Source organism: Copadichromis virginalis, linkage group LG10 (assembly GCF_057382275.1).
Source record: "Copadichromis virginalis isolate Kocher_CV1m ecotype Utaka linkage group LG10, C_Virginalis_male_GT1.1, whole genome shotgun sequence".
In the NCBI taxonomy this organism is placed as follows: Eukaryota; Metazoa; Chordata; class Actinopteri; order Cichliformes; family Cichlidae; genus Copadichromis; species Copadichromis virginalis.
In genome coordinates this window covers 29,126,266-29,141,647 of record NC_140627.1, presented here as the reverse complement: position 1 = coordinate 29,141,647, position 15,382 = coordinate 29,126,266, and the positions used below count along the sequence as shown (strand labels likewise).

Sequence of the window (15,382 nt, the reverse complement as noted above, 5' to 3'; positions counted from 1 at the left end):
ATTGGTTGTCTTTTGGACTCCATGAGGAGCCTCAAGACTCCAGGGTGAACAAAAGGGCAGAAAGGATTAATGTCAACCCGGCAACCCAGGCAACCACCTTCACAACTTCTTTCTGAGCACAGCCTACACCCACACCATCTCTATTCGCTCCCCCGCCAGCCTCTGTGATAAATACTCTAGTGGACAATATCAGTTTTAAAGTTTTAAGCAAATTGGATGCAAAAGTTCAGGCTTAGAAAAATAACACTTCAATAGTACAAGTGTAGAAAAGAAAGCTGCATCACTGATGAAGCTGGAACTCTTTGTCTACGTACTATTGTGCTATTTCCCTGAGCAAAGACTGATTTTTTGTCTGTCCAATTATTGAAAGCAGAAAGATATTTAAACTTAATTTGAAGTTAACACCACAGAACGTTCAAGTGATGCAAAACAATTCATTTCTGCACCCGCACATCGGTACAAGCTGAGATTAGAAAGTTGAGTTACGAGCTAAGAATCGATCCGTCGTCATTCATCGAGCCTTTATGACGGATATTTACAGATAAACCTTCACATTGAATTCACAAAGTGAAAATTCTGCAGAAAGTGAATGAAGCAAATGAGAAAACAAAAGTGATCAACAAATCCAAGAAAATAAAGAAATCTGTGTCTGTTACCTGTAGGGTCGAACTCATGTTTGAGGGAAGGAGAGGGTTTCTCATTCTTTGGCTTCCAGTCTGTGGGCTCCCTGTTGAGAATGCTTGGAGTCCTAAAGAGACAAAACATCAAACCTTAAAAGTCAAAGTTTAGCTGCAGTTAAGTAAAGCTGAAGTTGTTTTCCGAATGTCCTTCCAAATGAAATCCTGATGTTGCTCTTTTCATTCTTATATGAAATACATAAATATATATAAAATGTTTGGCTGCTCATCATGGCATCCATTCATTTAGCTTTTATGGGTATCTGCATATTCAAAATATGCATTAAATTATTTCACAGGAAGCAGTGTGGGAGCAGCAGAGCCGGGCAGATGTTTTGATTGATGTTTAAATGTTTCTGTCCACCTTGTAAAGATCCTTCTAACGGGTATCTGTTTTAATAAACGTGCAGCTTTTCATTATCTTGGCAAAATAAAGCCATCTCGAGTCATTTCCCTTCATCCTAGTAGCGTGCCAAAATCTGTAATTCCTCTAGTGGCCACATGAGGCTGGCTCAAAAGTGAGTCAATGCCCCATAGACAACAATGTTAAAAAGCCCAACCAGAGCAGAAATAAACATGTTTAAAGCCTGAATCACATTTTTTACTATTGTCTGTAGTTATAATTACTTTAACTTTACATTTCAACAACATGCAGGCGCTCATTTGCATTTTAGCTACCTGCTTTTTTTTATTTTTATTTTTATTTTTTACCTCCAGTTATTTGCATTTTTAAAGCAATTATCTGATTATCCTGAGGGGATAATTATACTAACACGTTACTGAGTTGACTTTTTGAGGTACCTTGGTGTACCGATTATCAGGGATCTGTCTCTAAAGTAGGTTAAAAATTCTGACTTGATAAAACTGTCGATGAGTCTGTAGTTCCACTTAGTCCATCCCTAAGTGGAACTACAGACTTGCTGATGTCTAATTTAGAATAATTTGCCAATAAAACAACTCACTAAGCTCCATGTACTCCCACTTTCTTGGATTTTATAAGCATATCCCCCACTGGAGCTGGACGTGAAGGTGGCAGTTCATTTATTAATAGCTGAGGCTCCCTCAGCTCGTCCCTCCCTACTCGTTCCAGAAGAGGGGGTTTTGTTTGTGCTGCTGTTCCTCCCTCGGACAATGGGGGCCCTGGGCTCTTAACAATGGCTCCCACGTCAGAGCCAACTTACTATACTGTGGCTTTGTGGGACACATTCCCGGAAACAGGGACCAGGGTTTTTGGCTTGGCCTGAGTTTCCTGAATGTGGGAGAGGGCTGAGAAAGAAGCAGAGGAGGGAGGCGGGAAGGAGGAGGAGGAAGGAGGTGTCTTTGAGGAAAGACAGAAGACTGGGCTTAGGAAATTTCAGCTAAACCTCCTAAAGTGAACAATCCAGTGTAAACTCTCCTTATGGCAAAGAAAAGGAAAGAAAGTAATTAAATGCTGGGATACCACATGACAAAGACGTAGGAATATTTTCCGGTATGCCGGGCTCCTGGAAAACGAACCAGACTAAACATGCAGTGGATCCTCACAATTACAGACAAAAAGAGATAACTGTGGGTTATGCTGAACAGGAGACTATTATGGTTTTAACCTTGAGATCTGAACCTCCTCCTTGCCGTGGTTGGAAGAGATTAGCAGCTGATAGGACATGGTGAGAAAAGGGCAGACTAAGTCCTGCTCATGGGGTGGCAGTAAGTAAGTGTATGAGAAGAGGGAGGAATTCAGCTCTCAGCTCGTGATGTGTACGACACATTCGTGCAGTTTGGGCCGAAAACATTTGTGACGCCTGAAAACACGCTTCACTGTTCTTCCACAACAACACGCAGAGTTATGACACTCTGACAATAAAATAAAAGGTTTATGAGTGTGCATAAAAACTCAAAACTGCAAGTTGCTGACATACAGTCGAGTGAAAAAGAAAGCACACACCACCTTTAGCAGCAATAACTTAAAGTAATCAGTTTCTGTTTGAGTTTATCGACCTTTCACATTGATCTAGGGGAATTTCAGCCGACTCTTCTTTGTAACGTTGCATCAGTTCACTGAGGTTTGAGGGAATTCACTTATGCACAGCTCTCTTAACGTCTCCTCACATCTCACAACATCTCAATCGGGACTTTGAACCTGTCATTGCAACACCTTGATTATTTTCTTCTTCAGCTGTTCTGCTGTAGTTTTTAGGATGTGCTTGGGATCACTATAGTGCTGCATCAGCCAGTTTATTTGACTCTAGAATATTCTGGTAAACAGAGAAGTTTAAGGTTGGCTCAGTGACTGCAAGGTGCTCAGGTCCTTCAAATAATCACCCCTCAACTACCATGCTTCACAGTCGGTATGAGACGTTTGTGCTGTGTTTGGTGTCAGCCAAACATGGAGCTGTGCATTATGTCAAAATATCTCCGCTTTGGTCTCTCTGTACTCAGGACATTGTTACAGAAGTCTTGTGGTTTGTTCAGATACAACTTTTCAAACCTAAAATGTGCTGTCATGTTTGTTTTAGAGGGACGAGGCTCTCTCCTGGCAACCCTTCAATGCAATCCATACTCGTTCAGTGTTTTTCCCAATTTCACTGTCATTAACTTTAATATTTAATATGCCAACTGAGGTCTGAAGTGAAATCTGGGGAGATATTGTTGACATTGTGTTAACACAAGCCTGTATGGTCCAGACAGATAAACTTATCTGCTCATACTTGCTGATGATCACTGATAATAAAGTGGCTTTGATTAGCAGCACCCTGCTGCTACTCGCCTACTTAAACCCCAGTTAGTCAACAATGTCAGAAGTAGAAATCAGCCGGGCTCTACTCAGAATCCAGCAGGAAAGCCACTAAGTGCCATGACAGCTCCCCAAGTTGCCAGCAATAATATGGCTTCCCTCTGGAGAGTTAATTAAACTCTGAATGCCAGGGCCATTTTCAGAAATTGTCACCAGAAAAAACATTCCTAAATTCAGTGAAAAAAAGCTGTTAAGAGACAGATGGGGAACCTCGACGTGTTTTATGTGGGCCTATTAAAAACTTTAAAGAGTTAATGGTGTCTTTTTCGTAGTCACAGATGTTATTAAACCAGTTTTAAAATGCCTTTAACTGCACATCTACCGAATGTTCAGCACAAAAATCACACACCCACTTTAAACTGTGACGCCTAAGCCATCAACATGATATCCAAGTCATTAAATATCAGCTAAACTAAATGCTCGGGGATTACTTTTTTCCCCTTTCCCGTTCAGAGATGTAATATTTTTACAGTGCAGCACGTATATCCTGATAGGACCGTTTGTCCTGAAAAACTGATCCATGTAATCTAAATCACACTAGACGACCTCTTCGATGAATCTGACCATGCTGGACAGTCTTTGAAACCAAGTGATGGGACATGTTTCAGTCCTAACAATCGATGTACCTCCTTTTGTTGTCTTACAAGGAGGAAAAGAGTTCATGTCCATGTGAAACATTTCCTGGAAGCTTAGAAAAAAAGGGATCATTAAAATCAACTGTTTTAGTCTCATTGGGCTGGAATACATGGTCACAGCTCAGACTTTCTTTGCTTGCTTACTGCAAAGCTATCAAAAGAGAAAAAAAAAAAACATGCAACAATCTACTCGGGCCTCAGATGCCAAAAATACCAGACAATTCCTCTGTGGGATGATAACAGCAGCAAAGGACTTAGCTCCAGAGAGCTGGAAAACTGGAACGCCAATGAGTACGAAGCTAAAACTCCAAATATAGTAGCGCTCGCTGTTTATTATGAAAGCAGCAGGCTACACTAAAATGCAAAATCATTTATGCTTTAATTTTGCTCTCTGTAACCCAAATTAAATGTCCTAAAAGAATATAAAGAATGTAGGAATAGGTTAAAAAGTTGATTTTAAAGGTGAATAACCAAAGCCGCGGTCTTAATGTGGGACTGACTGGAAATTTCTGGTACTGTAGTTTGTTTGCTGGAATACAGAGATGTGCAAGTATCAAAGCTGCACCAGCTCTGAGGCTTTGGAGAAGAAAGTTTGCACAGGACTTTATGCCTCCCACGATTCAGTAGCTTCTAGAAACACCTTCAGCAGCAATAACTTGATGTAATTGTTTTTTATATTACTTCATCATGACTCTTCTTGATATCTCTTGAAGTTTTGGGGCATTTATTTATCCACAGCTCACTAAAGCATTTCAGTCAGGCTGAAGTCTGGACTTTGCACCACTGCAACAAATTGATTCTTTTCTTTTTCAGTCATTCTGTTGTAAACATGTTTACACGCTGTTGCACGACTCAATTTCAGCAAACAGTGCTCACACTTCACTCTACAAAACTTTGGCATTCAGAGGAGTTCATACTCAGCCTAGTAACTGCAAGGTACCCAAATCATGCCTCCTCCACCACTGTGCTTCACAGCTGGTGTGAGGTGTTGAGACATAATGCATAACGAAGAGGGCCATGTCTGGCCAACATCAAGCACAGCTTATCTGCACAAACATCTTCACTTTGGTCTTATCTTCCAAAGGATATCGTTCCACAAGTCCTGTGCTTGAGATGAATCTTTGCAAACCTAAACCTGTTATGTTGGTATGTTCTTTTTTAGAGAGAAGAGGCTTTCTCCTGGAAACACCTCCAAACAAATCATACTAGTTCAGTCTTTTTCTAACCGTACTGTCATGAACTCAAACATTTAACATGCTAACTGAGGTCTGTGGAATCTGAAATGTGCATAGAGCCCCCAACCCCCAAAATATTGAGCGTAGCATTCATGCAGAATACAAAGTCAAGCATTGTCACGTCAGCTCATCAGTGCCAGCCCACATCTGCTGATGGCACAGCTGATATCCCTCTGAGCTTCTCTGTCTCATATAAAGTGAGATATTTAAGTTGGTTTGGGCTGTCACTGTTTTTTGTTGAGGGATAAAGTTAGCAATACTTATTAATATTTTATTTATTTCAACAAAGCCTATAAAAAGACCAAAACTAGCTCCAAACCCACTACTTCCCAGTGAAAAAGTTGACATTTAGCAACAGGAGAGATGATGCCAAAATAAAATAAAGTGTCACTGAAGGACCTATGCACCCTCTGCAAAGCTCATAGATGGCCCTATTTCTATGACATCAGTGTCACTAACTCAGGGTGGAATCCCTGATATGTTATGGCCTTTCTAATTTTATTTTTCTCTATCACTCATTTGATTTTCATCCCCCCAATCCCTCTATTTCAAGGATCCTGGACTAAACAGAAAGGACCACCTTCACATGAACGCTGCCTTGGGGAAAAAAGAACAAATGCACAGACAAAGATCATTAGTAAGATCAATTCTCCATAAGTAAAACAACAACTCTTTCCAAAATGAATATTATCATGCCTGCTCCATTAATAAATCACTCTGCATTTCCATGTGACATTATTGGCTCCCTCCACAAACATCCAAATTCAATAGAAGCTTGTGAACTTCCAGCAGTGATCCAATCAAAACGCTCGACAAGGGCTGTTAAAGATTATCCAGTCATCCTCAAATGGATGTTTTAATATTAAACAGACTCACCCAGCACTATATAAGGACTAAATCTGTAGTGTATGTATAATTTAAATAATAAAGACTTAATTTATTATTTTCAGGTACCACAAAAGGTACATTTTGGCCTCACAAATCATGATTGCATTAAAAAAAAACAGGGAGAGTACACTCACTGATTACTGATTAGGTACACCTGTTGAATTGCTCAGCAAAGCAAATATTTAATCAGCCAATCACGTGGCAGCGACTCAGTGTATCTGGGCATGTGGACTTGGTCAGGATGACCTGCTGAATTTCAAACAGAGCTTCAGAAAGGTGACTTTTTGTTCCTTCTTCCAGACCCTAGCTGGATAAAATAAAACACATTAACACATTAATTATACGTGTAAAGGTAAAGGCACATATAATTTTTAGCTGTTTGTCCTCAGGTGACAAGACAAATTATTGCATAATCTCAGGGTTTATTAAGAAACTGATCATGTGGACTAACTTCATAATGAACTCAGCAGTGAGAAATACGCTGTGTGTTTCAGCCACATTTACTATAAAAGGTCAAATATATGTATTTACATGGCTACACGTGCTAAAATGTGTGTTTATTCCTGTTCGGACACGGTATGCGTGCCAATTTTGATGCTTGCATCCATTAAGAACAACATGAAGTTAACTGCTGCACTGTCCGAGTATTTCAGAAACTGCTCATCTACTGGGATGGTTCCCACAATGTCATCTCTAATGGTCTAAAAAAGAGAAAATGACCAGTGAGCAGCACGTCCCCTGGTGAAAATGCCTTGATGATGTCAGAGGTCAGAGGGTAATGGCCAGATCACTCTGCCTGTTAGGAAGGCAGCTCATTAAAACCAAAGTATGCATCACTGAATGCACAATCTTAAAGTAGATGAGCTGCAGCAGCAGAAGACCACACTGGGTACTACTCCTGTCAGCCAAGTAAAAAAACAAAAAAAAACCAAACAAAAAAAACAGGGCTATAATTCACCAGGGCTACCAAAAATTGGACAATAGAAGACTAGGATACTGTTGCCATCTCCAGTGAGTTTCTTCTGATGACTTTTTCCAGCAGGATAGCACAAATAATCTCAAACTGCTCTCTTGAACATGACAATGAGTTCACTGGACTCAAACGGCATCGTTGGGATCTGGTGGAGCAGGAGATTAGCATCACGGATGTGCAGCAACCGTGTGATGCTATCATGTGGATATCATATGGATCACAATCTCGGAGGAATGTTTCCATCACCTTGCTGAATCTATGCCATGAAGAATTAAGCTGTTCTAAAGGCATGAAGGGGTTCAACCTGATAACCTCATGGTGTAACTAATAAAGTTCCTTTCAAACCCTTTTAATGTTGGCTTATTTATCCAACAAGATCCTATAAATATATTTTTAAAATAGCCTCTTTTTACCTTCCCTGTGGATATTATGTTTGTTTAACTTGCATTAATATAGTATCCTATCTCAGGTCAACTTACAGTCAGGGAAACCCAGTGGTTTTCCAGTTTCTATTAGCAAGCTCTTGCACTGTAAATGTCGTGATCTCTGTCCGGCTGGTAGTCAGCCTGCACTGATGTGTCGCCAGCAGAGTTTTAGTCAGGAAGGGCCTGATGGACATTGTTTAGCAATGATGTCACCACTTCCTGTCTGGGCTCTGGTGGTAAAGGGCAGTGAGGCGAGGGGGGGGGGACCCATAGATCAGCAAAACGGTTTGACAAAGAGCAACACAGCTGTTCAGAGCAACAAAGCGTTTGGGTTTATAACTCATTCTCCACACCAGCATCACTTAAACTCACAAAAAAGCAAAAAGCAAAAAAATCTCTGACAGGTTTACAGTACGGGGCGGGGAGCATTTAGAAACTGCACTGAAATGAGCTTCCAACAAAGACAATATGCAGTCTGACCTCCTCCTTCCTGCATCCTACTGCTTCCCTGATCTCGCCTCTGCAGCCTTTTTCCAACTTTTAAGTGCATCAAAGATAAAGCCAAAGTTTTGAGGAGTATCTGTAATCATATCTGTGGAAAATAGACTGTATGTCATCTGAAATGTCATCACTTCTTTGGAGGCAAATTTTACAGCTCAAGCTCATCATCAGAATCAGAATCAGAATACTTTATTAATCCTTAAGGAAATTCTGTGACAGTTATCTGAGTGTCAGGAACTCCACCAGCACATACCTACCAAGCACTTTTGTGCAGTTCAGCGAGCAGACTCAGACACAGTGCTTTATTTATTTATTTATTTATTTAGCAGAGCACATTTGTGTGAGACGAGATGTTAGATCTCGACACCAACTTCTCGCAGCAGATGACGTTCCTGGGCTGAGAGCTGTTGACAGCTGAAGCCATGAGACGAGTAGCTTTCACAATGCTGTCTAAGGTTTTTTGTATGCTCTTCATTAGGCGGTGTGTCATCCACACCGGTGGTTAGTTGTGACTTGTCCCTATCGTGAAACTAATACGTTTCTCCCTTATTAACCTGATCGCTGTCAACAGGGGCTTTTAATGCGTCTCGCCCTCATAATCCCACAATCGCCGTGCGCCAACAGACGGGGATTATCTTTAATAGAAGTTTTTTTTCCTAAAGGATTTTTATAAACTGCTAACCAAGAACTCATAAACCTATGTGCAGGTGTATATTTGACTAATGACTGAATCCCAAGATAAACCAGTGGAAACCATTGCTCTACAGGAAGTCAGTGGGACAGATTTACATGCCTTTGCATGTTCTTAGCTTTTGATGTCCTTTTCATCAGGTTTGTACCAGCAACTAACGTTCACTAGCGTCAGAGCCCAGGTAGTGGTATGAGATTGACCTTATTATCCAGGTAAATGGAGACAATCGTGCATGCTTACGCCATGAAGAACACTGTTCCTACCTGCAGCATTTTTCTCCTCAACATTCAGTTTTTTGTTAAAGTAAAAAAAAAAAAGAACTGCATCTTTACATTTTACAAACAGTCCTCTAAATTCTATCAATATCATTCTCCACAAAACCGACTGACCTCAGTATATCCAGCAGCAGTCTGATAAACAAACCACCAGATTATCCAAACAGTTTAAACCATGTGGAGATAAAACTAAAAGTGATGACGCCTCATTGCACATGCACACGTATGACAAGCAGGATGGATCAAATTTGAACAAGGAAGCACATCTACAAACTGTGAACACTGTTTACAAAAGACATTATTTCACTGTTTTTCTTTTCTTTTTTTAATTAATCTGTCTAACCTGTTTGTCTGAGTTTATTTCCTTTGCCGACTTGTTTTTAGCCATATTTCCGATCCATCCCAGCTGTAATAAACAATTCCTTTGTAGGTCTAAAAGCTTACCGCTTCTGTCCAACCTGCAGGAAGCTGTGCCTGCGCCTGAAGCCCAGCAAGACTCATTAACCTCAGGAAAGAGGATGGTTTTAGTTTCTTCTGCAAGGCGAGGCAGATGGGAGAACGTGTCCCATCAAGACCGTAAAATATCGCAAATGTTACCAGAAACCTTGCAAAGGGGGGGCTGAATTCTTCTCGCTGAGAAACACTTGGACAGCCCCCAGGCCGTGACACAACCACTGCTGGAGTTGGCACATTTGTTACCAGGCAATGACGAGCCATTTCAGTAATGTAGTAATGTGCATGTATTGTTAAGATAGTAAAACAAATTATATCAACAAAGAGGTGTGTATGCGAGGGACAGACGGACACTTTGTCATCGCACGACATCGAGCAAACATCTGACGGCAGCAGTCCCATTCAAAGCCGTCTAATCTGCAAGAATTTCATGAAAACACAGATAACAAAGACCTCAAATACACAGCGCACTACCATTTCTACAGTTAGAGGCTGGTAAATAATTAATATAGACAAAGACATGATCAGTGTCACGTTTCCAGTTGTAGCTCTTCCATAAAGATGAGGCAGAGAGTGAACGTGAGATCATTAGATGAAGCTGTCCAGAGGAAATGATACTGTCAGGGCTTATTCGTTAATCAATACAATATTTTTCATCCATTACCTCTGCCAAGAAGGTTATGTAATTGGTTGGGTTTCTTTGTTTCTTTGTTTGTTAGGCTACCCCTCAATTTTCTTTACCGCTTATCCAAGAGTGATGCAATCTGGGCAGGTCTCGTAGAGACAGGCAAACATTCACAGCTTTGCCCAATTTAGATACACAAATTAGCCTAACAGGGCTGTGGGAGGAGAGAGTCCATGCAGGCACAGGGAGAACATGTGAACTCCACACTGAAGCTGCCCCGCAGGTTCAAACCAGGAATGCTGTTACTAGTCACTGCACTGGGTGGTGGTGGTGGTGGAGGACAGCTAGTCAGTGGTAGAGCGATTTGTCTGGTTATAATGAACAACATGCTAACTAGTTACTCGAGATGGTGGCGTCCAGGTCTAAATTCTTAGAGGGTCATGTGGCGTTCAGCCACACGAGCCTGAGCAACAACAGGTCTGTGATGAGTGAAGTACTGAGCAGATGAGCATGTGTCCATCAAAGACAAGCATGGGTAACCCTTTCCCTTAAATGAGGAAATCCCTGTAAGTGTCGACCACAAGTTTGAATTGATCACGTCCCCCACCCTTCATAGACACCGCCCATCACTACTCACGATGGTTTAGTGAGTCCTGAGATCACTATCAAACATGACATCTGAGGAGAAATAAAAGTTGTAACATATTAAATTTGAATAAGAAAACGAGGAAACATCATTTTTATGTTTTCAACAAATGAGATATTCTTCTGGATCCAGAGAATTTATTGCTTTTTATAATTTATTCCCTGTGGAGGGAATTTTCATTCTTGATCGAGGTCTGCACTTTTTCCACGTGTCCTTAATCAAAATTTATAATTACTATTATTTTATAGCGCTGTTGTTAAAGTTGATGAGTTTTTTTCCCTTCACATAACAGTTATTTAAAATATGGTGCATGGATATTTCCATATTAGACCCAATCAGTATTTTGGTCAACCAATTTAAATAAAGCAACACTGGCTCATATTTAGATTTATCATTATTGGCCTATATGGTGCTCAATGTGTGCCAAAACGTTATCCAAGAAAAACAAACAAACAAACAAACAAACAAACAAACAAACAAACACACATGTTAGTTGAAACTGCTATCATCGTAAAGCTGATGCAAATAATAGCAACTACATCATTTGCAAATCTCTGCAGCACATCATCATTATCTCTGCAACTTTTATGTATTATGAATCTCATGGTTTTATATTTAATACGTGCCGGGTCCTTTCTCTCTCTCTTTTCCCTCTCCCAAATTTTTTTTCCTATCTTATTTTGTCAAGCCTTTTGGTATACCCTTGGTTTTTTAGTGTGCTTTATAAATAAAGTTTATTATTATTATTATTATTATTATTATTATTATTATAAGCTGCTAACTAGTTTAAAAATGTAATAAACAATGACCTCATATTCATCATGAACTAAGCGGCTTATATCTAAAGGATCTCAGCGAAGATCAGAATTTATTAAAACCAAACTGCTTTTTGTGGTTATAGTTCCAGCAATCTTGGACTTGATTGTTTTTTTTAATGGATAAACATCATTGTGGTGGTTTTAGACAACATTTCTCGACATGCTCTTAAGTAGTTTCATCCAGAGTGAACTAAGAAGATTGATAATCACTTCTTCTATAGCTGTGTGTAGGGCCCCAGTCATGCAGGCCTCTGGGCTCATCCGTGTTCCCGTGGCAACCATCAACGTCATCCAGTTTGTGTGGCACTTTCTGAAGTTTCACTACAGCCCTGAGAGTAAATAGCAAATATCTGGAGAAAGCCTTTGATGCAAACTAGAGGCAGCTGGACCAGTGAGCCACTAACCAAACCAATCACTTGAAGGTTTTTGGTTCAACACCCTCTTCCTGACTGATTTCACCTGATGACAGCCCGCAAACTCCAGCGACCGCTCACCAACGATTCGGTGATGTCAACAAGCTAGCCAGGGTTCCTCCAAATCAAAAAGGCCTCCAGCAGGGGTGGGGAACTCCAGGCCTCTGGAGAACTTCAGGACATGTTGAGGAGGTAAATTAGCCATTAAAATCAGCTGTGTTGGATCAAGGACACGTCTAAAACCTGCAAGACCCTTGAGGCCTGGAGTTCCCCCACCCCTGGCCTACAGAGACCTCCAAATATCGCTCATTCATCAAGATCTCCAACAAATAAACATCTTGCATATCTCTAAATAAATTTACACACAACTAAAAATGCATTACTAACCATTTCTCTACATTATTTTAACAGTGACATTAGCACATTTGGTACCTTTGTGTCGGAGCGAGACCAGAATAAGCAATTTCCTGATACTTTTAGCTACTGTGCTAAACTAGGCTAACCAGCGCCTTAGTTTAATTTAAAAAAAGAACACCTGTGTCAATGTTAATAGTTATACAGGACAGTCCTAGTTTCAAATACAGACTGAGTTACATGACTCAGTCTGTATGATTTATGAGTCATATTTTGGCAGGCTTTCTCTTCTAAGGCCTATTAAGAATCATTAAGATTGTATGATCATTAAGCAGATATGAACACAGAAGAGACTCGTCTTAAAAAACCAGCAAAGCAGTCGACTGACTGGGTCCTTCCTGCAGGCTGAAGGTCGAGAAATCAAATGACTTTGTTTGACTCTCCAAGGCAGTCATGTGTGCTTTTATTCAATAGTTTCCTCAAAGAAAACTCCTGACTGCAAAGTGTAAGAAAAACAAATACAGAAATAGCTTATATGGGATTGAATGTGAGTCAAAGTCAGCCTGTAATGTTTCTATCTCAGAGAAGGAAGACACCGAACAACATGAAAACATAAAATAATGATTGATTCTTTTTTTGAGGTTGTTATCAGTGATTAATAAGGGTGGGGGTTAATACATTATACCTGCTTCCCTTTGCTACAGCCTGTCAGTGAAACTCCCTGCCTGTATTGAAGTCATGTGACTTTAGTCAAGGATTTGGAGATGTCGAAGGTCCAGTGACTGGTGGTGATTCCTGTGTGTATCCTAGAAAACATGCTGACTCACTGAACAAGTACTAATGGATGCCTTTCAAGAGTATACAACAAAAATACTCAGGAAACTCTCAAATTAAGCAATATATTAGAGACAACTAATTGAAAACATAGCAGCACCACGAAATATCCCTCTTCTGGTTCAACTCTGACAGTCATATTCTGGAGTCAAACAGGGGAAAACCCTGCCCAGTTCTGTGGCCAATTAGTTTTACAATGGACATGTTCATGAACTCCACTGAGAAAACTGTAAATTTTGATTTTCCCTGTCGTTATTACCTGGATAACGTTGCTGTGAGATTATTAAAGTTGCTTAAGTGTTTATCAAAGCCGTGTGCTTTGTTCGGCAGTCCAAGTAGTAGATGAAACAACTTTAAGTGTATTAAAATCCAGCTTTTAATTTACATTTAAAATAAGCATTAAAATAAAAAAGTCTAAGCATTAAAATACATAGATGAATTGAATCATTAAATCGCCGAATTAACAAAAAAGAAAAATACGAAACTAAAATACAAATAATCCAATCCGATTATGTGTTGTTTATGTTTTCCAGCCGGGAATATATTTTAAAATCAGGTGTTTTTTAATGGAATCGGGTGTGGTGCACTAAGGTGTCTTTCCATTCACAAAACTGACCCGAAAACCCATTCGTCAGCACGTAAGCCAAAATTAAGCAACAAATAAAGACACGCAGAGAATGAGAGTGTGAGAGAGAGTGGCGAACTTACTTGTCAGCGAGTGTTGACTGTGTGCCACTCATTGGGCTTCCCTTGTGAGTTTCCGACGGCTTCACCCAAACAACATTACCATCATAACTCCCGACTCTTCTGTACTAAAACTGCTTCTTCATTTCGTCTCCTACGCGTCCATGCACGTCCCCGAAACGCTGCCTAGTCTTTACATCCAGCATGAAGGTTTAAAAATCAAAAGTAAAGCTCCTCGGAGACACAGAATGTGTGTTTTTATGTATCTATGGGACGATCCAGCTGTTTAAACTCCAGCAGAAGTGATGAAATGAAATTCGCTTCTTTCAGAAAGCAGCCGCTGCCTGCATCAGGAGATGGACATCTGGAAAAAAACTGGTTTTTCTCCCCAGCTTTCACATTCTCAGATTACCTTCAAGTTCAGAGAGAGAGAGAGAGAATCTCTTGTTTTTCCTTAGGAAATACTTCCATGATGACACTCCAGACTATTCCTGGTGTCCGGGGGAGAATTACGTCAAACTTTGGCTGCTGGATCCAAAATGAACTTTTTCCCCCCTCTTATTTGCGCGACGTCCCGGTGTTGTTCACTGCGTGGATGTGGACGGTTCGTGCTTTCTGGGGCATCCCGCAGCCGATCTTATCGCTAATTTGTGCGAAGAGTCGCGGTCGTTGCTCTGCTGTGTGATGCATTTGGGAAAGAGGAAATGCTTTGTGCCCCCTCCCCAAAAAAGAAGTGAAAAGAGGAGGAAAAACACACCTTCCATCACGATGCGTTTAGGAGCCCATCGGAGTTCTCTAAACTATACGCTTTATAACGAATATGGTGGGGTTTGTTTGTTTGTTTGTTTTTACCTTATCTAACAGTGAATCACTTTCTGTGCAACACACTCTTAAAGTTAATCTGATTACACACAGATACACTTTACCCAAGCACAATTTGTGCTGTAAAGGATCGGGTTTTGCAGATATTATGTAGAAAAGTCTTTACGTGTTTTCATCTATTTAAACTGCTGCTTTGTTTAACTTCTATTTTATGCCATACATGGATGTCGGTTTTATTTCAGCGTGGCTTGGAGCACATTAAGAAGGCGCTCTGGGGGTGCAGACTTAATTTCCTCTTTTCTTAATTTCCTCAGCATATACTGGAATATAGCGCACTGAGAGTTTTCTCATTTAATATTATCCCTTTAAATAACTAACAGGTCTGTCTGATACTTAAGCTGCTTTAATCTGTTAGCTGATTAATCATTTTATTTTATGAACCTCCTGGCTTTAATAATCCATACACTCAAAACGTTCTGCATATTTAAATCCATAAACTATATTTATATAAATATGTATAAACTTCTTTACACTGACAGAGAAGGGCCACTGGTCCACACTACTTAAGACAAAACTGGGCTGTGTGACCCACAATGTAAAATGGGTTGGACAAATGTAAATGGATCAAATTCTGTTATCCTTAATACCAGAGTTAATAGT

General features: G+C 40.2%; 1 protein-coding gene across 1 annotated transcript in view; it reads right to left on the bottom strand.

Annotated features, from left to right (window-relative positions):
- The window catches only part of arhgef12b (Rho guanine nucleotide exchange factor (GEF) 12b), a 46,992-nt gene extending 32,397 nt beyond the window's left edge, over window positions 1–14,595 (bottom strand). The window contains exons 1-2 of the mRNA XM_085470983.1: window positions 13,925–14,595; window positions 657–748 (exon numbers count right to left, since the gene is read on the bottom strand). Of these exons, the coding sequence (XP_085327109.1) occupies window positions 657–748; window positions 13,925–13,956 (124 nt within the window). The 5' untranslated portion in view covers window positions 13,957–14,595. The remainder of the gene's footprint in view (window positions 1–656; window positions 749–13,924) is intronic.
- Between the last annotated feature and the right edge of the window lie 787 nt (window positions 14,596–15,382).